The sequence below is a fragment of the Hevea brasiliensis genome, chromosome 17, assembly GCF_030052815.1.
Source record: "Hevea brasiliensis isolate MT/VB/25A 57/8 chromosome 17, ASM3005281v1, whole genome shotgun sequence".
In the NCBI taxonomy this organism is placed as follows: domain Eukaryota; kingdom Viridiplantae; phylum Streptophyta; class Magnoliopsida; order Malpighiales; family Euphorbiaceae; genus Hevea; species Hevea brasiliensis.
This window is the reverse complement of record NC_079509.1, coordinates 5,545,345-5,571,572: the sequence shown is the minus strand read 5'-3', so window position 1 is coordinate 5,571,572 and position 26,228 is coordinate 5,545,345. Positions and strand designations below refer to the sequence as shown.

The 26,228-nt window shown below is 34.8% G+C and overlaps 3 protein-coding genes across 3 annotated transcripts; 1 reads left to right on the top strand and 2 right to left on the bottom strand.

Annotated features, from left to right (window-relative positions):
* The first annotated feature begins 376 nt into the window (after positions 1–376).
* Positions 377–1,231, top strand: LOC110658298 (pectinesterase inhibitor 4-like). The gene has a single exon (XM_021815849.2). The coding sequence runs from the start codon at positions 490–492 to the stop codon at positions 1,147–1,149; it is 660 nt and encodes a 219-aa protein (XP_021671541.2). The 5' UTR covers positions 377–489; the 3' UTR covers positions 1,150–1,231.
* A 5,252-nt stretch (positions 1,232–6,483) lies between these two features.
* LOC110648090 (21 kDa protein) lies at positions 6,484–7,448 on the bottom strand. Its single transcript, XM_021802202.2, has one exon. The coding sequence runs from the start codon at positions 7,438–7,440 to the stop codon at positions 6,763–6,765; it is 678 nt and encodes a 225-aa protein (XP_021657894.2). The 5' UTR covers positions 7,441–7,448; the 3' UTR covers positions 6,484–6,762.
* Positions 7,449–24,285: 16,837 nt separating this feature from the next.
* Positions 24,286–26,213, bottom strand: LOC110648101 (pentatricopeptide repeat-containing protein At4g25270, chloroplastic). The gene has a single exon (XM_021802219.2). The coding sequence runs from the start codon at positions 25,973–25,975 to the stop codon at positions 24,398–24,400; it is 1,578 nt and encodes a 525-aa protein (XP_021657911.2). The 5' UTR covers positions 25,976–26,213; the 3' UTR covers positions 24,286–24,397.
* Positions 26,214–26,228: the final 15 nt, after the last annotated feature.

The window sequence follows — 26,228 nt, the reverse complement described above, 5'->3', positions numbered from 1 at the left end:
TTATATCATACTCTTAACTTTTTTTTTTCCTTTTTAATTTCAAACCCCAATACTTAAATCTTCATTTTTTTTTTATTTGTTATTAATTTAATGAATGCCCACGCAATATAACTTCATCCAAAAGCACTTTTTCTTCTTGTTTTCTAAGAGAACAACAACAAAAGAACTTGGAAGCCAAGTATCAAAGTGTATATGGATCAATTGCAAAAGATTTCTAGTATATATAAAACACATTACATGCATTGCATTTAGGAGTTCGTCAAAGCTTAAACTACTTGCGTAATACACATGTTCTGATTATTCTAAAATCATCGCACATCACATGCTGCATTTATGGCTTAGAGTCCATTTCTTAATCTTTCATTCTAATTTTTTTCTGATCGTGTTCTCACTTTATAATGCTACATATAAAACCTACGTACAAGCTAGCTATATGCCCAAACGGAAAGTTGTTTGCTACAAATATCGGGACTCTTTGCACACTCTTCTATGCATACAGAAAGAGAGATGGAAACAAAATTTATTAGCCCATGTTCAGCCAGTCCAAGCCTACAGGTTCTCACGTTTCTTCTCGTTATTTCTCTCCTATTCGTATCAAACGTTGAAAACTCCTCAGCAGCGGCCATCACCACCGCTAAAACTTCCAAAACTACCTACGCTAACTACCTAAAAACAGCTTGCAATTCTACTACATACCCAAAACTCTGCTACAGTTCTCTCTATCCCTACACCTCCACTATCAAAACCAATGACCTCAAGCTCTGTAACACAGCATTGACCATAACCCTGAAAGTTGCCAGAAACACGTCTGCGCTGCTCAAAACTCTGTCGTGGCAGAAGGTGTTTAGCAAGACTGAAGTTGGAGTTATTAAAGATTGCCAATCTGAAATCAGAGACAGCATTGACGAGCTCAAGCAAGCATTGCGGGCTTTGGGCAGTCTAAGCGGTACTAATAATAATGTGGAATTTCAGATAGCTAACGTAAAAACATGGGTTAGTGCGGCGATTACAGATGTAAGTACCTGCACGGATGGATTTGATGGCCTGAAGGTAAGCACAGCATTGAAGGTCAAGATCAGAAGGATTATATCCAATTTTGCTAGTCTCACTAGCAATGCTTTGGCGCTCATTAACAAACTCATTCAGTGAGTTGTTTTATATATATTACATCCTTCTTCTTTATTTTTTTTTTCCTTTAATCTTATTTTCATACAATTAATAAATGTTCATACGATGATCAATAGTATTAAAGTTTCCATAGAATTTTGAGTATCGAGTTTTAATCTTTATTAAAATAAAAACCTAAAAAATGAAATGGAGTTTTTATAAATACAAATTGGCCATGCAGAATCCACTTGAAGACAAGGATTTTTCTTATCTAAACATGATATATCTAAATTCAAGATACAAAATATATAATGAGATCTATCTATTAAATATATAAGTCTTACATAATTATATTTGAAATTCATAGTAAACCGGGTACCAAAATTTCTCTAAAGACGATTACATAATTCAACTGGGAAAACAAGCTCAGTGAATCAGAACGGATATATACAAGTGCGGGCCTCGAAAAATTTTCTTTAGGGATCAATAATAATATGTTAATAAAATATTCATACACACATGACAAACCCACATATGTATTATAAAATATATAGTAAATAAAAATAATATATATATTAAAATATAAAAATTTTTATTAATTTTAAAAATTATAATAAAATCTCTACAATAAATATAAGTATTATAAACTTATAGTTTTCATTATTTTATTGTGATATAAATTATATTATTTTAAAAAATATTGATGTCAAGGTATTATATCAAATCCTTATGTAAAATTCAAAAACCAAAAAATAAATATAAATTCCAAATAACTAAATTATATAACGTAATAACATAAAATTCAAAAATAATAATCACTAAAATTAAATTGACATGAAAAATAAAAAATTAATAAAATAATAAAATAAATATACTATATAAAAATAAATATATATTTAAATTGATCAATTTAAAATTTATATATGAGTTGGAAATACTAATTTTATCTTTTTGTATATATTTAAATAAATAATTTTTCATTTTAATAAAATAAAGAAGATAAAGAAAAAGAAAGAAAAGAAAAAGAAAAAATCTAATATTTACCATTGAATGAGAGGAAGGGAAGAAATAAAATAAAAAAATTTCATCTATTTTAGATTCTATGATAAGAAAATATTAGATTAGCTTGTGTTTGATTTTTCAAATAATAATTAATAATCAAAATTTAATTTGTAAATATAAAAATATAAATAATTAATTTTTAATTAAAATTTGTTGTCTTTTAATGATAATTAAATTATTTTAATGATTTAATTTAAATTGTAATATGTAAATGATAAATTATTATAGACCAGTTGAAAATTTAAGGAGCAAATAATAAAAAATAAAAATTTACACCTATTTAAGATTTTTTTTATAAATATTTGGAGAGATCAATAAAAACTTTTAAGAGATTAAATAATAAAAATAAAATTTCATTATATTTAGAGGGCCAAGACTTATATTATAACGGGGCACATATTTTAAATATTATTTATTAATTTTGGAGGGACCAACCAAAGTAGTTAAAAATTGTTAATTATATAACACATATAAAAAATATAGAATAAAGCTAAATTTATTTCTGTACTTACTGGATAAGTTTAATTTAGTCTATTTTTAATTTTTTGTTCAATTTAAAACATAAATTTTAATTTATATTCAAATTAACCCAATTAATTAATATGTGCAATTTTTTAATATTAAAATATTATTTTTTATATTATATCATTATTTAAATAGAAATAAAAATATTATTTTTATTATTTAATATTATTAATTAAACTTCAAAATAAAAAAATATCTTTATATTTTCATACAATTAATTAAAATAAAAAATTATTAATATAATTAATTTTAATCATTTAAATAAAAAAATATGATTTTTGTATTTCACGTTTTTAATTTTAAATTAGAAAATTATAATTAAATAAAACTAACAATATAAAAATATTTTTTTTCATATTATTAATTAATATTAAAAAAGTGAAATATAAAATTAACTAATTACAATTAATTAATAAAGATTAAAAATAATTAATTAAACGATTAACATTAAAAATAACTAAATTTAAAAATATTTAAAAAATAAAAAAAAGGCAATTCACCCACCAAAGTGGTGAGTGAATTGCACTTTTTTTTAATTTGGGTTAAATTTATATAAATTAAAAATTTTAGATTAAATTAAATTAAAAATTAAAATTAAAATTAAACTAAATTAAATCTCTAATAAATACAGAAATAAAATTAAACTTTATTTAAAAAAATATATATTTAATGAAATTTAGGGAGGCTAGACCACCCCTAGCCGCCCCCGGATGCCGGATTGGAATGGACCTACATTGGTATATGAATAGCTAGCTTCCAGATGGATACATTTACTTTAACTTATTAAGCGAATTTCTAAAATAAATAAATAAATTCTGTAAGCCCATTAAAATCTTGTTTAATATTACAGTTTAAATTATTGTGTAAAAATTTATTTTTTAAAATATTTTAATTACAAAATATTAAAAAAAATAATTTAAAATTAAATTTAATAAATTTTAATTATAAAAATATTAAAATAATAAAATAAAAATTTTAAATTATTTTTTTAACAACATTTAAAGCATCACTTTCATTTGAAAAAGTGATTTCAATCTTCAAACGCTGTACTAAGTGCCTGTTAAATTAATCATAAATTTGAATACAATTGATACTATAATGTTTACCGATATATTTATAGTTTATATGATAAATGATGATAAAATTATATTTAGCATTATATATAATGAATAATGACTAATAATAATATATATCATATAATTTATTTTATTATTTAAATAAATATAAAATTATAAATTTATTACATTATATTATTTATTTTATTATTAAATTAAATATATAATTATTAAATTAATATATTATATTATTTAAATAAATATATAATTATTAATCTTTTATATTATATCATTTATTTTATTATTGAAATAAGAAAATAATTATTTTTTAAGATAATTAAATAATTTTAAAAAATATAGATAAAATAATAAAATAATTATTATTGTTAATAGAAAAATTTATAATTAATTTTAAGTTTTTGGATATAAATAAATATTTTATATTTTATGTTATTAATAAAAAAATATTTTAACAAAGTTGAAATACGTTAATTAAAATATTAAAATTATAAATAAAAAATAAAAATATTAATAATATTAATTTTCAAGTTAATAAAAAGGATAATATAGTCAAAATAAAATAAAAATTTATTTTTTAAAATATATTAACAAAATGTTAAAAAAATAATTTAAAATTAAATTTAATAAATTTTAATTATAAAAATAATAAAATAAAAATTTTAAATTATTTTTTTTAACAAGCATCACTTTCATTTGAAAGAAGTGATTTCAATCTTGCAAACGCTATACTAAATAAGCAGGAATTCAAGATAGGAAGATTGAAGAAAGTAAGCCAACATTGGAATGTATTGTCGGCTGTAGGTGTCCCATGTAATAAATTTTTATTTAAATTTAATTATTATAAATTTCAAATAGATATTTATATATATATAATTTGTAATAAATTATATTTAAATAAAAAATTTGTCTTACTTTGATATTTTTCAAATTTTTTAAGGTAGTGTTTAAAATAAATAAATTTTACAAAATTTTATAAAATTTATTTATAAATTTAAAATTTTTAGTATTTGATTTAAATAAAAATTTATTTAAAATTTTTAATAATTAATTTTATAAAATTTATTATAATTAAATTAAATTTTACTAAAATTGATAGAATTTATAAAAGGATTTTAAATTTTAAATTATATATATTTTAAGATATATATTTTAAGTAATATAATTATCTTCTTAAAAGAATTACATATTTAATATAAAATATATTAAATAAAAAATTTATTTATAAATAAATTTTATAATAAATTTTATTTTGAATAAATTTTATTATGTAATTAAATCAAACATGGTGTGAAGTTGAATCCAAATCCATTCCACGTGACCTGTCTGACCGTCCAATTAATATACTGTTTGGTACTTCCATACAATTCAAGTATATTATTTTAATGCTTTTAATTTTCCAATTTAGCGACAAAAGATTAAGAGAAAGATGCTTCAGTCACGTGGTTAAAGTTATACAAGTCCATCTTGTCTGCTGCTCAACCCTAGCTTTCCCTCTTCAGACCTAACAACATTAATTTTTATAAAATATTTTTTTTTTTTGAAAAACATATATTTTAAAAAAAATTTTATAATTAATAAAAAAATTTAATTTACTAATAGAAAGATTGAAAATAATAAAAAAAAAATGGCGCCACTAACCATGCCTTATATTAAGCTGGGGATGATGATATTGGCGATGGATCACTTTCAACTAGTCCATTCTAGGGAAAAGAAAGGGCCCATCCTACCTATGGGATTTTTCCCTGCCCAACATGCATTGATAATGGTACTATAAATTATAATGAATATTAGGTCCCATCTTGCCTTCAATCATGGGAATTTTTTTTTTTTTGCTTTGTTTTCTTTTATCAAAGAATCATCACTAAAAAAAATTATTATATGGATTCAATTTCTAAGATTTAAAAAAAAAAAAAAAAAAAAACTCAATAAGCTTTATTTTATGTAGTACACTTAAATAGATTAAAAATAAATTATATATTTTTTTCGTAATTATATTACTGTAAAATAAATTTATTAATTTGGTGTACGAACAGGACAGACGGAGAGAAGGGAAAGGGGGCACTAGGCTTTGAGATTTTGAAATTTGTTATAATTAGTAGTAGTTTTTAAAAAAACTAATATTTTTAGAATAATTTATAATTTAATATCTAATAATATTATTATTTTTTAAAAATCAAATAAGTTAATCCATCATTTTTTAAAATTTATTTTTAAATAATTAATATTTTTTATTTTTTAAAAAATATATATTATATTTAAATATAATATACATATATTATTTTAAAAATATAATAAATGTAATTTTTTATGAAAATGTCTGTGCGTGGTATCCTAAATTATTTACATTAATTGTGTTAAAATATATTTATTCATATTTATAATTTATAAGTCCACTAGAGATATGTGAGTATGATTAAAACACATTTAAAATTATGACAGTAAAATAAATTAATTTTATGTATATTATGTTTATAAATTATATATTTTAATTAGATATGGAAATTAAAGTTCTGCATTTGTAAGAATAATGTGATAGACTAAGTTTTTTTAATAATTTATTAATTTAATAATATCAAAATCTTCTCTAAAAATATCTAAATTTTTAATTTTAAATTAAATAAATAAAAATTTTAAAAAATATTATAATAAATTTGTTACCAAAAATTAGTATAATCATAAACAATTCAAATAAAAGGTTTAAAAAAAAAAAAAAAAAAACAAGAAATAGCATTTACTTAGAAAAGACCATAATGATAGAAGCCAGCAGAGCAGACATTGTCATCGAGAGCAGAAAAGCCAAGAAAAAAATGCAGTCCAAAGCGCCATAGAGCATTCAAAAACTCAAATATATATATATATATATATATATATATATATATATAGCCTCACACACATTAAAACTAGATCATGTTACACACACATAAAAAAAAAATGGAAGCTGGTGTTTTTAAGAACGCGCAACAACATTAGCCATATATATTAACTTAATCAATTAGGAGTTGGAGGCAAACTTGTTAATCAAAGCAAGTGCGTTGCTAGTCACCTGAGCAACATTTACAATTCTTGCTTTAATCGAAGACTTCAACTTCCCATTCAAGGCCTTACCAGCAAACCCATCAACACAAGTGTTCTCATCTGTCAAAGCAGCGCTAACCCAAGTCTCCACATTGCTCATGTGCCATTGGAAGTCCTTATCGTCCTTGTTCTGACCCATGTTCTTGAACTCTTTAAGCGACTTGCTAAGCCTATCCGCAGTGTCATCAACCTCCACTAAACAGTCCTTAATGGCTTCCATTTCTCTGGCCTTCACTCCGTTGAGCTTTGTCAACTTATAGATGAATGTCTTGGTGGACTGAGCGCTCGCCAGGCTCACTGACAAGGCATTCTCCGCCAGTTGGCGTGGGTTTTGCTGGATGGATGTGGCATAAGCTAAGAGAGATTGGACACATAGTGCAGGATAAGTGGTGGTTTTACAAGAGGCCTTGATGAAATTTGCGGCACTAGCGCTGGACTTTGCAGGGGAAGCAGATCTTGCTGTGCTTGAAAAGTAAAGCAAACAGAGAAAAACAAGGACAGGTTTTGCCATGTTGATGGAAATTAAAATGATAAACGGCTTTTGGGTTGGAGAGAGCGTAGTAGATCCTTTCAATTTATAGACAAGTTTAGCCATGGAAAACACTCAGCATCACATTTTGTTCCGATTATTTCGCAGAAAAGCACTTTTATTTTTAAAAATACTTTTTTATATTTTTTTCAATTTAAAATGTTCAGAAAAATGTGTGGATTTAAAATATTTTTTAATTAAAAAATTAAATATTTTTTTAAAAAATAATTTTTTTTTATATATTTGGTATTCTGAATTTTCCGGACTCTACGTTTCTGCCAACAGACTTGTTTTTAAAATTATAAGCTATTCTTTTATTTAAAAGCAAAATTTTACTTTCTTAAATCAATAATTTGAAAATTATTTCAAATTTATAACGCAAAATATTAAAAAAATCCTTTTCAAAACAATTGATAATAAATCTTTACATTAACGTAGTTACTTTTTTTTCATAAATTAAATTTAGATAAAATTATTTTTTAAATAGTAAAGTCTTAAGTTTAAATTTGGTTTTTTTTTAAAAAAAAAAATAGAGCTCATGATTTGCAATTTTTCCTGACATTGGTCCAATGGCAAGTGTGTAGGAAAAGAAAAGAACCTCCCCGTAATCAACGGATAATTAAACGGAGTATTTGGCATTGTGGTTCTTGCTTTTCAGATCTTTTAAAAGTGTAATTTTATTATTTTAATGTTTTCATTATTAAAATTATTAAATTTAATTTTAAATTATTTTGTAATATTCTACAATTAATATATTTTTTTTTTAAAAAAATTTCTTAATAGCAAATCTTAATTCGAAATCAATGTGCTTGTTTCAATGTATATATTATAAAAATTTTCTTTAATTGTGCAATTTATTCATAATTAATGGAGGTTAAATTTAAAAATATGAATTTGAACATGAACTTGGAATGGAAATTAAAATATAATTTTAAATGCACACTCGTAAGACTTGGTTTATATATATATATATATATATATATATATATATATATATATATATATATATATATATATATATATATGTATTAACGTTGTCCTTAATTTATACTTAAATTATTTTGAAATTGTAAATCTTTCTAAGCAATGGATCTTCTATTATTTTATATTCTTCTTGGCTTGTCATATAATTTTCAGTTCTAACAACTGGATTCGATTCGGTGTTCTATTCATACCAACTAAATCTGAACAAAAGAGAAAAGAAGTCCAACTTGGAAGTTAAAAGTGGATGCCAAACAGGGAATCCTAACAACCACAAGAATGGACGGACATGTAAAATGCCTTCAAGTGTCGCAAAATTAAAGTGAAACGATATCTCTTCAAAACTACATAAAGGGAAAAAGGAGATTAGGCATTTCCCAAGTATTATAATAATAATAAACAAAAATCCATTGCGACACTGTATTCAGGCAATATTGGATAGCATAAGTTATGCAGCAAATAAACGAACGGTATTTTAGGATCTTTAGCTATATCAGTGGATGTATTTTTAGTAGTTTACTTTGTATAGGAAATCTTGTTTTGTACAAATATAGAAGTTTATCTTTAGTAGGAGTCTTTTCTTGTATAGGAGTTTTTGAGCTGTATATATGTTGGGATGTTAATGAGAAAGGGGCATCTTTTCGACCTCAATATTCTGTTTTCTTCATGGTATCGGAGCCATGGCTCCCAAAGATGAAGAGACTACTGGTTCTGATAAGAAAACTTCCAGTCCTTACACTTTGAGCTCCAATGACAATCCGAGTAACATAATTACTCAGGTGCAGTTGAAGGGAGAAAATTATGAAGAGTGGGCACGGGCAGTGCGGACTGCGTTGAGGGCCAAAAAGAAGTATGGTTTCATAGATGGAACTGTGAAACAACCGGCAGATGACTCGCCGAAAATTGAAGATTGGTGGACAGTCAATTCCATGCTTGTTTCATTGGTGTTCAACACCATTGAGCCCTATTTTCGTTCAACTATTTCTCATATGGAGAATGTAAGAGATCTATGGGAGGACATAAGGCAGCGCTTCTCCAATGGGAATGGACCGAGAGTGTAGCAATTGAGGTCAGATTTGGCGAATTATAAGCTGGATGGACAGACCATTGTCAATTACTATGGACGGCTTAAAACCATATGGGATGAATTGAATAATTATGACAAGATACCATTGTGCAACTGTGGTGGATGCAGATGCAATCTCACTGCTGAGTTGGAAAAGAAAAGGGAAGAAGAAAGAGTTCATCAATTTCTGATGGGTTTGGATGAAGAAAGTTATGGAACTGTGTGTGCTAATATCTTGAGTACTGAGCCATTACCCAATCTGAATAAGGTATATGCTATTGTTGTTCAACAAGAACGAGTGAGGATAATGACACGAACAAGAGAAGAGAAAGGCAACCCCATGAGTTTTGCAGTTCAAGCAGGAGGGCGAAATTCAGGGGGGGGACAAAACTGTGGTTTGCTCGAATTGCAAACGTGAGGGACATGAGCCGGATACCTGCTTTCAGTTGATAGGGTATCCAGATTGGTGGGGAAATAGACCTCGCTTCAGTACTACAGGACAAGGAAGTGGGCGTAAGCGTAATGGTGGAGGAGGATGTGACAAAGGTGGTGTCCCACGAGCAAACATCACACAGATATTGGCAGCAAAGGATGGTCGTAGAGGCGTCACAGATTCTGACAGGAAGGGGCTTAATGGCCTGCATGACGAACAATGGAGCACCTTGCTGGGAATTCTGAGTTCACAGAGGACTGTACCAAATGAAAGGTTGACTGGTAAGCAAGGAATTTTGCCTTGGTTAATAGATTCAGGAGCTTCCCATCATATGACTGGCACAAGTGCTTGTCTAAGAGATCTATTTGACATTGTACCATGTCCAGTAGGATTGCCAAATGGTGAAGAAACTATAGCACTAAAAGAAGGAACAGTACATCTTGGAGGAGGATTGAAGTTGCAACATGTTCTTTTTGTGCCTAATTTGAAATACAATTTAATTTTTGTTTCACAACTTCTTAATGACTCAAATCTGGTACTGCAAATCACTAACAAAATCTGTGCTATACATGACCAAAATTCGAGGAGGCTGATTGGAGTGGGTGAACATCGTGAGGGGCTGTATTTTCTCAAAGGGGAGGTTTCAGCAAATGCTTGTAAAGCCTCTAGAGTTGCAAAGTTTGATCTTTGGCATAGGAGAATGGGACATCCGTCAAATAAGGTGCTAGAGCTAATTTCTGCAGCTGATATTTCCAGTAAAAGTAGTAGAAATTTAAGTTGTGATGTTTGTTTTAGAGCAAAACAGACTAGAGAGATGTTTTATTCTAGTGAGAATAAAGCCAAAGAATGTTTTGATTTAATGCATTGTGATTTATGGGGACCTTATAGAGTTTCTGCTTCATGTGGAGCTATTTATTTTTTGACAATTGTTGATGATTGTTCTCATGCTGTGTGGATTTATTTATTGAAAGGAAAACATGAAGTTGCTTGTGTTCTTAAGAATTTTATTGCTATGATTAAAAGGCAGTTTGAAAGGAATGTGAAAATTATTAGGAGTGATAATGGCAGTGAATTTGTATGTCTAAGAGAATATTTTGATGAGCATGGCATATTGCATCAGACTTCTTGTGTAGGAACTCCCCAGCAGAATGGACGTGTAGAGAGAAAACATCATCACATACTTAATGTGGCGAGAGCTTTGATGTTTCAGGCACACTTGCCAATTGATTTTTGGGGTGAATGCATTCTTACAGCTGGATACTTAATTAATAGGACACCATCTGCAGTTTTGAAGGGAAAAACTCCTTATGAAATTCTCTTTGGATAGCCCCCTTCCTATAATCACATTAGGACTTTTGGGTGTCTTTGTTATGTACATAAACAACTTAGAGACAAGGATAAATTTGCCAGTAGAAGTCGTAGGTGCATTTTTATGGGATATCCCTTTGACAAGAAAGGATGGAAAATATATGATTTAGAAACTTCTGAATATTTAGTCTCAAGGGATGTGGTGTTTGTAGAAATAAATTTTCCATATGCTACACAAGTGACTGCAGGTGATAGTTCCACTAGAAATGTAGATGGGCCTAACATGAATAAGAATTGGGAAACTGTCGAAGAAGAGGAGGACATATTGGACAGTGAGAAATCTTTTGAAGACAGTCCTACAGCTGAGGAAAATTCTGGTGACATAGTTGCCGAAAATAGGGAAGATGATTTAGAAGGTGAGGGAGTGATTGTAGAACACCAGCTGGGTCGAGGACACATGGTCAAACAGTCATCAACTCATCTCAAGGATTATGTGACAAATAACGTGAGATTCAGCCCCTCGAAGCATTCATCTCTTCAATCAACTTCCTCAGGTATTTCTGATCCCATAGCCAATTTTGTCAAATATGATAAGTTTTCTTCGCAACATCGGTCCTTTTTAGCAAGCATAACTGCAAGTTCAGAACCAGTTTGTTATAGTGAAGCAGTCAGAGACAAAAGATGGCTAGAGGCTATGAGAAAAGAAATTCAAGCCTTGGAAGACAATGGGACTTGGACGGTGGAAGACTTGCCGCATGGGACGAAGGCTATTGGCAGTAAGTGGGTGTACAAAATAAAGTATAATTCATATGGTAGCATTAAACGATGTAAGGCTCTGTAACACCCCTAATTTTTAAATTTATTACTTTTGGGTAAATATTGATATTTTATTTTAGTTAAATTTTAGGAAATTATTTGAAATTTTTCAGATTTTAGAAATCTGGTCCGATTTTTCGAAAATATAAAACTTTGATGATTTTTAAAAATTAATTTAAAGACCACATGGCAAAACTAAAAATATATTTGGATTCTACGAATTTTTCTGAGTTTTCTAGAATTTTTTCGGAATTTTTGGACCTCATTTTTTGGTCTCAATGCAAAGTAAAAAATTCAATTTTGGGTACCCTGAATCGAACCGGCCGAATCGGGCCAACTCCTCCTTCTTCTTCTTCTTCTTTTTCCTTCCTGCGCGCGTTTTCCTCTCTTCCTCTCTCTCTCGTTTTCTCTCTCCTCCCTCACCCCCAGGTCGCGCCACCGCCACCCAGCCCTCCTCACCTCGCCAGAGCGCTGCCCCGATGCCTCCCCACCGCCGGCCGGCCTTCTAAGAGGCCGAAAATGACTCGCAAAGCTCCCTTTGCACACGCGCGCCGTTTAGGCTTCCCAGCTGAAATCCGGCCGATCCGGCCACTGATTGGGCCGAGTCTTGTATCAAACACCATCTACACCTCAAGAGCTTTCCATAAACATCAAGAACACCAAAATCCATCGAGCGGTTTATCCAATTTTTGTCCGAGAAGTTTTAGCCAATTTTGATTTTTGGGCTGGATTTCTCACAAACCGTGAACCCCACGAGAAAACTGAGAGTACCAGAGCGCTCCACTCGTCCAGAGCTTCGCGGCAATATAAATTTCAAAATTTCCCGACACCGTTTTTCGGTGAGTCCCATGAAACTTCGTAGTGTTTTTCCGAACATTAAATGAGCTTAGAAAATTCCATAAAAATTATATACTAACCCCCGTGTTGTGGGCTTCGTGTAGGTACCTTCAATTTGCTGAAATTTGACGGTTGCCTGGGTCTGTGAATTTCTGGCTAGACAGACCGGCTACAAAAAAAGTCTTGGAATTGGATTGAGATTTTGGCTACCCCACCATTGTCAGATGTCCTGAGCGCGTCCTCGGAGTCGAAATCAGCATAGGTAAACCTGAACCTTGCTTTTTCATAATTTTCTAGTGCTTAAATGGGATTAAAAATCCATAAAATATTCGTGGTAGCTCAAAAAATTATGATTCTTTTTGCATTAGCTTAGTAATATTGCTAAGGACCGCGGGGCAAAGTTTTAGAATTTTAGAGCTTATTTGGGTAATTTTTGCAAAAAGGGTTAATTATAAGGACTAAACTGTAATTTTACATATTGTGATTGATGATTGTTTGGATGGGCCCAAGAGGGGCTGTGTGATGTGATTGAGTTGTGGATATATGGTTTGTGGATATAGAAGTGTGTTTTAAGCCTTTTTGCAGGTTGAGTAGGTCCTAGGTATAGGGGAGACTCTACCGAATTTTTGGCACGACTTAGGACGTATTTGGTCTTTTTCTTAGTTTGTATTGAGTCAAATTTATTAAATGATTGTAATGAAATTATCAGGTGAGCCGAGACAGCCTTCCTCCGCCCAGCCACCACAGTGACTTCGGTTGAGTCTGTGAGTAAAATATTAATTTTAATTGTAATTTCGATATTATTATATGTTCAAGCATACCCATGCATCACTTATATGTATATATCTATGTAGTTAAACTCTAGGCACGTTTTATGTTGCATTCACAACTGTTAAAATGCTATGGATATTATTGTGGTAATTTGAAGCAGTGCGTGTGTGTTGGAGTGTGTGTGATGTGGTGTTGGCTATAGACAGGACGGGTAGACACGGCTTGAGATCTTCACTGGGACCCGGTCCTTCTGGGTAGACACGGCTTGAGTTCTTCGCTGGGACCCTGATTTGGTTTATTAAGTGGAAGTCCGAGCTGAGTTCTACGCTGGCACAGGTTGGAATAAGATAGCTGTATAGGGGATCAGCTACCATATATGTATTGTTTGACATTATCGGGTGTGTGAGTGCTCCAAATTACCTTTTTGCTGTTATGATGTGAAAATATTGCCGATGTTGCATTTCACTCTACAGGGTGCATTAGCTTTAGATAGCTATAGAGATTATGGTTAAAATTGATATTTTACTTTCTGAGTCAAACGCTCACTCCTGTTCATTATTTTTCAGACTACAGGAGGATTATTGTTGTGGTTAACCTACTTTTCTCCTTCACAGGTTATTTATTAATGTTTGTATAATTTTGTTAACTTCTAAAATTCTGCATGTGTTAGAAATATTTATTTGATTTAGGTATGTAATATAATTACCATGATGGGCCTGTAAACTTATTATATGCATGTATGTTGGACTGGATGAGGGAGCTGAGCTCCCATTTATTTTTATGACATACGAGTATGTGGAGGGTGAGCTGAGCTCTCCAATTGATTATATATATTATGTTTACAGGTCAGGTGAATAAAAAACTCCCAGTTGAAAGGTCCATTTTATAGTCGGACTCTGTCTGGTTGAATTCTTGAAATTGGGTCCAAATGGGCCTTAGAGTTAGGTTGAGGAATAGTTAGGCTTACTATGGGCCTCAGGGGCTTTAGGCTGGCCCAGGTCCTAGTGCCGGTCTGGCCCATAGGTTGGGTCATGACAAATATGGTATCAAAGCTTAGGCTCTAGATTCATAAGGAAAAATTGTCTAAAGTGTTGGGAAGAGTCTAATAGGAGTCACATGCAGAAAATAGGGTCCACATTCGTCTTGCATTGTCATCTTTGCTTCTAGTTTTTGCTTTATATATTGTGTGTAAATATGAGTCTATAGAGCTGTGTAATATGCAGTTTTGAATTTTGTGGGCTAATGCTGCTAAATTTCAGGAAAATGCGTAGAAGCAGGAGAGCTGCCACTGCGCCAGGACCAGATGTACCTGACGAGGTGTCAGCACAGGATGAGGCGCCTGCCCCGAGGAGGTGGGGTAGGAAGCCTAGAGTTGCTCAAGTAGAGGAGCAGCCACCACCAGTTCAGGAACATTCTTTTATGGCACAGGGTCCCATGGACCCAATGGCAGCTACTCTAGCTGGTTTGCAGAGAACCATCGATATGATGGCACAGTATATGGTCCACTTTTCCCAACAGCAGCAGTCCACCGCACCAAGAGAAGAACCGTACAAACAAATAATAAATTTCAAGAAATTGGTGCCTGGTACTTATGATGTATCAAACGATGTCTATCGATTTTTGGATTCCTGCAAACAAGCAGGGATGAAGTTGCAGTTGACTGATAGGAGGCTCATAGAGTGTGTGCAGCATGTCATGGGGCCTATGCCTAGACAATGGATGAATGACTACATATTTCCTTAGATGGAAGGTTTGTCATGGACCCAGTTTGTGGAACAGTTTATCAACAGATTTGTACCAGAAAGTTTCAGAGATCAAAAGCAGTGGGCTTTTGAGGCCTTAAGACAGAATGGCAGGTCTGTAGATGAATATGCTACAGAATTTCTAAAACTGAGCAGGTATGCCCCTACAACAGTAGCTACAGAAACTATGAAGGTGAAGAGATTCCTAAAGGGGCTTGATAGGAGGTATGCAAACCTGGCCATGATGTCTGATCAGTCTTTTGATGTGGTAGTTGATCGAGCCAGACAGATTGAGATTAGCTATGCTGTGGATGACAGTGGAAGGGCAAAGAAAAATAAAGCAAAGGGTTCTTCAGGTGTTCTCCACATGGGTACTATGGATAGTGGTGGCCAAACTAATTACAGAGGAAGAAGCAGGAATAAGAGAAGTGGTTTTAGACACAAATCTCGAGGATTCAGACCAGGGTACGGATCCAGTAGTGGTCACAATTCGGGATACAGCAGTTCTGGGTTTGGTTCAGGATCCTCCTTAGCACCTTGTGCACAGTGTGGAAGAGGACATTCAGGACCTTGTATGATGGGTTCAGAAGTATGCTTCAGATGTGGCCAACAAGGTCACTTTGCTAGGGAATGCCCCGTGTTCAGTGAGCACAGATGGAGTCACAAGGTTCTGTTGCAAATGTTCCTCGTTAGTTGTATCTTGGTGCTTCCAGCATGGCAGGCAGTCAGTTCAGTGGCCAACAGGGCCGAGGACAAGGTGGACGTGGATTTGGAGGTAGAAGTCAGTATCAGCGTTCTGCCACCCAGGGTAGGGGTCAAGCTCGGGTTTTCACCCTGACCCACCAGGATGCTCAGGCTTCCAATGCAGTTGTGGCAGGTATTCTTCTGGTCTGTTCCTATGAGGCTCGTGTTTTAATAGATCTGGGTGCTACGCACTCATTTGTCTCTCCAGTGTTTGCCATGAGATTAGGTAGGAACCCTACAACTTTAGAATGTCCTTTGTCTATAGCTACCCCGCTTAGTGACAACATAGATGTAGATATGGTTTTTCCGAGTAGCTTAGTAGTAGTGGATGGAAAGATCCTCCCAGCAGACTTGGTTCCTCTACCAGTAATGAATTTCGATGTAATCTTGGGAATGGATTGGTTGGCAACTCATTATGCCACTTTAGATTGGAGGAACAAAAAGGTGTATTTTCACATACCTAGTGTGGAAGAGTTTAGCTTTGATGGTGACAGGAGCGTGGCTCCACATAATTTAGTGTCAGCAATTAATGCTAGAAAAATGTTGAGGCATGGATGTCAAGGGTATTTGGCATTGGTGAGAGATACATCTGTAGAAGGTGTCAACATAAAAAATGTTCCTGTTGTCAGAAAATTCATGGATGTCTTCCCTGAGGAGCTTTCAGGGTTGCCTCCAGGAAGGGAAATAGAGTTTTACATTGATGTTGTGCCTGGTACAAACCCCATATCAATGCCACCTTACAGGATGGCACCAGCAGAATTGAAAGAGTTAAAGGAGCAACTACAGGAGCTTTTGGACAAGGGTTTCATACATCCGAGCACTTCACCCTGGGGTGCTCTTGTTCTATTCTTGAGAAAGAAAGATGGGTCCTTGAGGTTGTGTATTGATTATAGACAGCTGAACAGGGTGACTGTGAAGAACAAGTACCCACTTCCTCGGATCGATGATCTGTTTGATCAGCTCCAAGGAGCTAGATTCTTTTCCAAGATAGACCTACGATCAGGCTACCATCAGTTGAGAATCAGGAATGAGGATGTGTCCAAGACAGCAATCAGGACAAGATATGGTCATTATGAGTTCTTGGTAATGTCTTTTGGACTCACTAATGCACCAGCAGCCTTTATGGACTTGATGAACAGGGAGTTCAGGCCATTCCTGGACCGTTTTGTCATCATATTCATAGATGATATTTTGGTATACTCTCGGACTGAGGAAGAACACGTGTGGCATTTGAGGATGGTGTTGCAGACTTTGAGGGAGCACCAGCTATATGCCAAATTTTCAAAATGTGAATTTTGGCTAGAAAGTATCTCATTCTTGGGACACGTGGTTTCTAGTGAAGGTATTCAAGTGGATCCTAAGAAAATTAAAGTTGTAACTGATTGGCTTAGGCCTACAACAGTCACTGAGATGCGAAGTTTTCTGGGTCTAGCTGGCTATTATAGGCGTTTTGTGCAGGATTTTTCCAGGATAGCGGCTCCCCTAACTGAGTTAACTCGGAAGAATGTCCCATTCATTTAGACAGATGATTATGAGAAGAGTTTCCAGACGCTTAAGGAGTGTCTAACCACCGCCCCTATGTTGACACTACCGATGAGTGGTGAAGGATATACCGTGTACTGTGACGCCTCCAGAGTTGGCTTAGGGTGTGTTTTGATGCAGAATGGAAAAGTAGTGGCTTATGCTTCAAGGCAGCTGAAGAGGCATGAGCAGAACTACCCCACCCATGATTTGGAAATGGCGGCAGTAGTCTTTGCACTAAATATCTGGAGACACTGCCTGTATGATGAAGTGTGCGAGATATACACCGACCACAAGAGTTTGAAGTATATCTTCCAACAGAGGGATTTAAACTTGAGACAGAGGAGATGGATGGAGCTTCTAAAGAACTATGATTGCACCATCCAGTACCACCCTGGGAAGGCCAATGTAGTAGCAAATGCTTTGAGCAGAAAATCTTCTAGCAGTTTGGCGCACATATCAGCGGAGAAGAGATCGTTGATTCAGGAAGTATATGAGTTGATGGATCAAGGTCAAATCCTAGATCTTTTAGATGAGGGGGTATTGTTGGCTCATTTTTCAGTGAGCCCAGACCTGCGAAATAGGGTTAAAGTTTCCCAGCACAGAGACCAGCAATTGATGAAGATCATAGAAAGAATACAGCAGGGTGAAGGTGGTGAGTTTAGATTTGCCAATGATGGCGCCCTTATGCAAGGTTCCAGGATATGTGTGCTCGACGTGGACAATCTCATAAATGAAATCATGCGAGAGGCACACTATGCACTGTACAATGTTCACCCAGGCTCCACCAAGATGTACCATGATGTGAAAGATAGCTATTGGTGGAATGGCATGAAGAGAGACATAGCAGACTTTGTGTCCAAGTGCTTGACTTGTCAGAAGGTGAAGTTTGAACACCAGAGGCCGTCAGGGAAGCTGCAAGAGCTCCCTATCCCAAAATGGAAGTGGGAAATGATTACTATGGATTTTGTGACTGGGTTGCCTCGTATCACGCGAGGATATGATTCGATATGGGTAATTGTAGACCGCCTAACTAAATCAACTCATTTCTTGCCTGTGAAGATCACATATTCTGTTGCATAGTACGCCCGACTCTATATTCGAGAAATCGTCAGATTACATGGAATTCTTGCTTCCATAATATCTGACAGAGGGCCCCAGTTCACTTCTCGGTTTTGGAGAAAGTTATAGGAGACACTTGGCACGCAGTTGAACTTTAGTATCTCTTTCTACCCTCAAATAGACGAGCAGTCCGAAAGGACAATCCAAACACTAGAAAACATGCTCCGCATGTGTGTTTTGGATTTTGGAGGTTAATGGGATGATCAGTTACCTTTGGTGGAGTTTGCCTACAACAATAGTTATCATTCCAGCATAGGGATGTCACCCTATGAGGCACTATATGGAAGAAAGTGTAGGTCTCCTCTGTGTTGGATGGAAATGAGAGAAGCGAAGGTGCATGATGTCGACCTAGTGCAATACACTTCAGAGATGGTTCCTTTAATCAGGGAACGATTAAAAACAGCTTTCAGTAGGCAGAAGAGTTATGCAGATCCTAGGCGAAGGGATGTAGAGTTTGCAGTAGGCGACTATGTATTCCTGAAAGTTTCTCCGATGAAGGGAGTCATGAGATTTGGAAAGAAGGGCAAGTTGGCACCTCTGTATATTGGACCTTTTGAGGTTACGGATAGAGTTGGAGAAGGTGCCTACTGGTTGGAGTTACCACCCAACCTTTCTCATGTTCATCCTGTATTTTACATCTCCATGCTCAGGAAATACATTCCTGATCCTTCTCATGTGTTACAGCTGGATGTAATAGAGCTGAAAGAAAACCTGACGTTTGATTAGCAACCTGTAGCCATAGTGGACTACCAAGTGAGGCAGTTAAAATCAAAACAGATCCCTATGGTTAAGGTTTTGTGGAGGAGTCAGTCAGTGGAAGAGTGCACCTGAGAGTCAAAGAGGGACATGCGTAGCAATTATCCTTATCTATTCAATGTGTAATTCTGTACTTTATTATGCCTTGTGTAAAATTCGAGGATGAATTTTCTGTAAGGAGGGAAGAATGTAACACCCCTAATTTTTAAATTTATTATTTTTGGGTAAATATTGATATTTTATTTTAGTTAAATTTTAGGAAATTATTTGAAGTTTTTCGGATTTTAGAAATCGGGTCCGATTTTTCGAAAATATAAAACTTTGATGATTTTTAAAAATTAATTTAAAGACCACGTGACAAAACTAAAAATATATTTGAATTCTACGAATTTTTCTGAGTTTTCTAGAATTTTTTTTGGAATTTTTGGACCTCGTTTTTGGTCCCAAGGTAGAGTAAAAAATTCAATTTTGGGTATCCTAAATCGAATCGGCCGAATCGGGCCAGCTCCTTCTTCTTCTTCTTTTTCCTTCCCGCGCGCATTTTCCTCTCTTCCTCTCTCTCTCGTTTTCTCTCTCCTCCCTCACCCCCAGGCCGCGCCACCGCCACTCAGCCCTCCCCACCTCGCCGGCGCACCGCCCCGACGCCTCCCCACCACCGGCCGGCCTTCCAATCAGCCGGAAACGACGCGTGAAGCTCCCTTTGCGCGTGCGCGCCGTTTAGGTTTCCCAGCCAAAATTCGGCCGATCCGGCCACCGATTGGGCTGGGTCTTGTGTCAAACACCATCCACACCTCGAGAGCTTTCCATAGACACCAAGAACACTAAAATCCATTCAGCGGTTTGTCCAATTTTTGTCCGGAAAGTTTTAGCCCATTTTGAATTTTGGGCTAAATTTCTCGCAAACCGTAAATCCCACAAGAAAATCGAGAGTACCAGAGAGCTCCACTCATCGAGAGCTTTGCGGCAATATAAATTTCAAAATTTTTCAACACCGTTTTTCGGTGAGTCCCACGAAACTTCGTAGTATTTTTCTGAGCATTAAATGAGCTTAGAAAATTTCGTAAAAATTACTTACTAACTCCCGTGTTGTGGGATTCGTGTAGGTACCTTCAATTCGTGGAAATTTAACGGTTGCCCTGATCTGTGAATTTCCGGCTAGACAGACCGGCTACAGAAAAAGTCTTGGAATTTGATCGAGATTTTGGCTACCCCACCATTTTCAAACGTCCCAAGCGCATCCCCAGAGTCGTAATCAGCATAGGTAAAACCAAACCTTGCTTTTTCATAATTTTCTAGTGCTTAAATGGGATTAAAAATCCATAAAATATTCGTGGTAGCTCAGAAAATTATGATTCTTTTTGCATTAGCTTAGTAATATTGCTAAGGACCGCGGGGCAAAGTTTTAGAATTTTTAGAGCTTATTTGGGTAGTTTTTGCAAAAAAGGTCAATTATAAGGACTAAACTGTAATTTTACATATTGTGATTGATGATTGTTTGGATGGGCCCAGGAGGGGCTGTGTGATGTGATTGAGTTGTGGATATATGGTTTGTGGATATAGAAGTGTGTTTTAAGCCTTTTTGCAGGTTGAGTAGGTCCTAGGTATAGGGGAGACTCTGCCGAATTTTCGGCACGACTTAGGACGTATTTGGTCTTTTTCTTAGTTTGTATTGAGTCAAATTTATTAAATGATTGTAATGAAATTATCAGGTGAGCCGAGACAGCCTTCCTCCTCCGCCCAGTCGCCACAGTGACTTCGGTTGAGTCTGTGAGTAAAATATTAATTTTAATTGTAATTTCGATATTATTATATGTTCAAGAATGCCCATGCATTACTTATATGTATATATCTATGTAGTTAAACTCTAGGCACATTTTATGTTGCATTCACAACTATTAAAGTGCCATGAATGTTGTTGTGGTAATTTGGAGCAGTGTGCGTGTGTTGGAGTGCGTGTGATGTGGTGTTGGCTATAGACAGGACGAGTAGACACGGCTTGAGATCTTCGCTGGGACTCGGTCCTTCGGGGTAGACACTGCTTGAGTTCTTCGCTGGGACCCCGATTTGGTTTATTAAGTGAAAGTCCGAGCTGAGTTCTTCGCTGGCACAGGTTGGAATAAGAGAGCTGTATAGGGGATCAGCTACCATATATGTATTGTTTGACATTATCGGGTGTGTGAGTATTCCAAATTACGTTTTTGCTATTATGATGTGAAAATATTGCAGATGTTGCATTTCACTCTACAGGATGCATTAGCTTTAGATAGCTATAGAGATTATGGTTAAAATTCATATTTTACTCTTTGAGTCGAACGCTCACTCCAGTTCATTATTTTTCAGGCTACAGGAGGATTATTGTTGTGGTTAACCTACTTTCTCCTTCGCAGGTTATTTATTAATGCTTGTATAATTTTGTTAACTTCTAGAATTCCGCATGTGTTAGAAATATTTATTTGATTTAGGTCTGTAATATAATTACCATGATGGGCCTGTAAACTTATTATATACATGTATGTTGGACTGGATGAGGGAGCTGAGCTCCCACTTATTTTTATGACATATGAGTATGTGGAGGGTGAGCTGAGCTCCCCAATTGATTATATATTATGTTTACAGGTCAGGTGTCAAAAACTCTCCATTGAAAGGTCCATTTTATGGCTAGACTCTGTCCGGTTGAATTCTTGAAATTGGACTCAAATGGGCCTTAGAGTTGGGTTGAGGAATAGTTAGGCTTACTAGGTCGTGACAGGCTCGGTTGGTGATTCTTGGCAATAATCAAGTAAAGGGTGTCGACTACCATGAAACTTTTGCTCCCACTACAAAGATGGCCACTGTTCGTATTTTTCTCGTGATAGCCGTTGCAAAGAACTGGGAACTGCATCAAATGGATGTGCAAAATGCTTTCTTGCATGGAGATTTAAATGAGGAAGTTTACATGAAAATGCCATCAGGTTTTGCTTCTCAAAGTCCTAGGAAAGTGTGCAAACTTCGCAAGTCTTTTTATGGGTTGCTTCAAGCACCACGCTGTTGGTTTGCTAAATTGGCAGCTTCTTTGAAGGAGTACGGTTTTCAACAATCTTGCTCAGACTATTCTTGTTTGCTTTTCAAGCACCACGTTGTTTGCTTTTCGTAAAGGGAATGTGCAAATACATATTCTTGTCTATGTGGATGATCTTATTAATTCAAGTAATGATGCCATGGCTATGCAGAAATTCAAGGAGTATTTGAGCAAATGTTTTCATATAAAAGATTTGGGAAGGTTGAAATATTTTTTGGGCATAGAGGTGGCGAGAAATACTGAAGGGATTTTTTTATGTCAACAAAAGTATGCTTTGGATATCATCTCTGAGGTCGGTTTGCTGGGAGCTAAGCCAGCAAAAACTCCTCTTGAGCAGAATCATAAACTTGCTCTTGTAGAAGGAGACGATGCCAATGACCCAGCACAATATTGTCGACTGGGCTTATCTATTTAACTATTACACGGCCTGAATTAAGTTACTGTGTGCATATACTTGCTCAATTTATGCAGCATCCAAAGAAGGCTCATTGGGAAGCTGCGCTGCGAGTAGTGCGCTATTTGAAGGGAAATCCTGATCAAGGCATTCTCTTGCGAGCGAACTCTGATCTCAATCTGTATGCTTATTGTGACTCAGATTGGGCAAGCTGTCCTTTGACACGATGCTCCTTGACAGGTTATTTTATTTGTTTGGGCACTTCTCCTGTTTCATGGAAAACTAAGAAACAACAGACCGTTTCTCATTCCTCCGCTGAAGCAGAATATCGCTCAATGACTACTGCAGCTTGTGAACTTAAATGGTTAAAGGGTTTGTTGCTGTTCGTTGGTGTAGAACATTCTAGTTCAATGCGATTATACTACGATAGTCAATCTGCTTTACACATAGCTGCAAATCCAGTATATCATGAGCGTACGAAACACATCGAAGTTGATTGTCATTTTATTCGTGAGGAAATACAAAATGGAAATATAGAAACAGCTCATGTGCGTACTTCTCTTCAACTTGCTGACATTTTTACTAAAGCTTTGGGGAATGACCAATTTCGATTTCTTCTTAGCAAGTTGGGCATTTCGAATCCTTATGCTCTAACTTGAGAAGGAAAGGGGGGGGGGGGGGGGGGAGTGGGGGTATTCAAGCAATATTGGATAGCATAAATTATGCAGCAAATAAAGGAATGGTATTTTAGGATCTTTAGCTATATCAGTGGATGTATTTTTAGTAGTTTACTTTGTATAGAAAATCTTGTTTTGTACAGATATAGAAGTTTATCTTTAGTAGGAGTCTTTTCTTGTATAGGAGTCTTTTAGCTGTACAGATGTAGAAGTTTATCTTTAGTAAGAGTCTTTTCTTGTATAGGAGTCTTTGAGCTGTATATATGTTGGGATGTTAATGAGAAAGGGGCATCTTTTCGACCTCAATATTTCTGTTTTCTTCACACTGCACTATATATATATTATATGTAATTCGTATTTATATGTAAATTATATTTATTTTAAAAAATAATTCATATATAAAAAATATTTTTTATTATTTAATTATAGTATTAAATTATTTATATATATTTATATTATATATGTATAAATAATTTCATACGTTGATAAAATTATCAAAAGTAGTCTAAAAATGACTTTATTTTTTTTTATTAAAAAAAATATTTTTCATTAGCTTATGAAAAATATTTTCCGTAACGAATGAATCCCTAGTGTTTAATACAATTTTTTTTTCTTTTTAATTTGTTGGGTTTGCTTGGAGTTCGAATTCGAAATTTATGCCTTAAGCTTAGCTATGAGGAAAAAGTAAAGGAAAAGAAAAGCCCATAGAATTGTGTGGGTTGCGGGTTTGTCCACCATTCACCTAATGAAACTGCAGTCCTCCATTGGGTGTAGATCGTAGCAATACACATTTACAATCACAATCCCCTATCAACCATGATTGTTCTCACTCTCTCTACATCCTCCAACCTACCTGCATCACAATAAATCTTCATTAAAAGCTCAAAATTGTGTTCATTATCTGGCTCCAGTTCAAAAAGACGTTGAGCGGCAACCTCTCCTACATCTACATTCCCATGGAGGTAACAAGCATATAACAATGCTCCCCAAACAGTTGGACCAGCATCAAATTCCATTTTATCTGTTACCATGGCATATGCCTCGCTGATTAATCCTGCTCTCCCATAAAGATTTACCATGCAGCCGTAGTGTTCCATTATAGGTTTTATTCCATACTTCTTTCTCATCAATGAAAATAGCTTCTCCCCATGCTTCACCAAACCCTGATGAGCACAAGCAGATAGTACTGACACAAATGTGATATTGTCTGGCAAAGTACCATCCCTCTCCATCCTCTCAAAGTAAGATAACACTTCAGGGTCTTTACAATGAGCAGAAATTATGGAATTCCATGATACAACATCCCTTTCCGGCATATGATCAAATAACCAACGTGCTTGGTCCAAGTTCCCTTTACTCGAGTACATTATAATCAAGGAATTAATAGTGGCTAAATCCCACTCCATTCCTTTCTTAACAATCCATCCATGAATTTGAACTCCCAGTTTTAGGGAAGATACGTTTGCAAGAATTGAGGAAATTGCCACTGAATCCAACTCAACTCCATCTTGAAGCATCCTATGAAAAGTATGCGATGCCTCCACTAGTAGCCCATGACGAACGTAACCCGTGAGCATGGAATTCCACGAAACAGAGTCCTTAGAAGCGATCTTGTCGAATATCCTTTGAGCCTTAACAATGTCACCACATTTTGCGTACATATCAACAAGAGAATTTAGCGCAAATCCATCATTTGCGAAACCCAATCGGACTAAATCCCTGTGCACTGCCTGACCAACTTGAATTAAACCAAGTCCCCCACAAGCCTTAAACACGCGAGGAAACGTGAACTGGTCCGGTTCAACACCTTCTTCATCCATCTGAAAATAAAGCGCGATGGCATCTTCATATAGACCCAGTTCAGCATACCCTGCGATAAGCGAGTTCCAAGCAAAGGCCGACTCATCTCTCTTAGCCATTTGATCAAACAGCTGGTGAGCTTCATCCATATGCCCACACGAGGCATACAACCGAAGTAATTTCGACGAAATGCCAGTGTTTTTACGCAACAGAGTGGTGGGTATCAGCTGTTGAATCTTAATACCGTGATCGATAGCATTTAACTGGTAGCATGTTTCTAAGAGGGAAGAGAAGATTCGGGTATCGACTTTTATGCCCTTTTCAACAGAGGATTCAAGGTCTTTAACGACGTTGTCTAAGGCTTGTAGTTTAGTCAGGGTATGAGGTTTGCGGTTGATCAGTAGTGGAGTTGGGGATGAATTTGGGAAAGAAAGGACGGTGCTTTTTCTGTTCTGGTGGAATTGTTTGTGTCTTCGTTCTAGCTGTTTCTGCTTCCTGCTTCTCTTGCTTCTGGAAGCATAGAGAAGGGTCACTGAAGCCATGTGGAAACTTGGTGGTTCAGGAATGGTCACCATCCTTGCAAGGGAAGACGAGAAATGGCAAAATGGACTAATGATAGAAGTTAATTTTATTGGATCATTTAAATTATTTGCATGGTAAGAGAAATCTACAGTGACAAGGTATCTGATCGTTCACGACACCACCAAGTCTCCAGCTGACAGCTCTATCTCTCGAGCAAATGTAGCAGTGCAGATCCCTGGATCCATTGATATCCACCGTTCAACTTTTCTGAATAATTATGATTTGAAATTCTAATTTTAAGCTTTT

Excerpts from the sequence above, each read along its gene's own strand:
- LOC110648101 (XM_021802219.2), bottom strand. The coding sequence starts at position 25,975 with ATGGTGACCATTCCTGAACCACCAAGTTTCCACATGGCTTCAGTGACC.
- LOC110658298 (XM_021815849.2), top strand. The coding sequence starts at position 490 with ATGCATACAGAAAGAGAGATGGAAACAAAATTTATTAGCCCATGTTCA.
- LOC110648090 (XM_021802202.2), bottom strand. The coding sequence starts at position 7,440 with ATGGCTAAACTTGTCTATAAATTGAAAGGATCTACTACGCTCTCTCCA.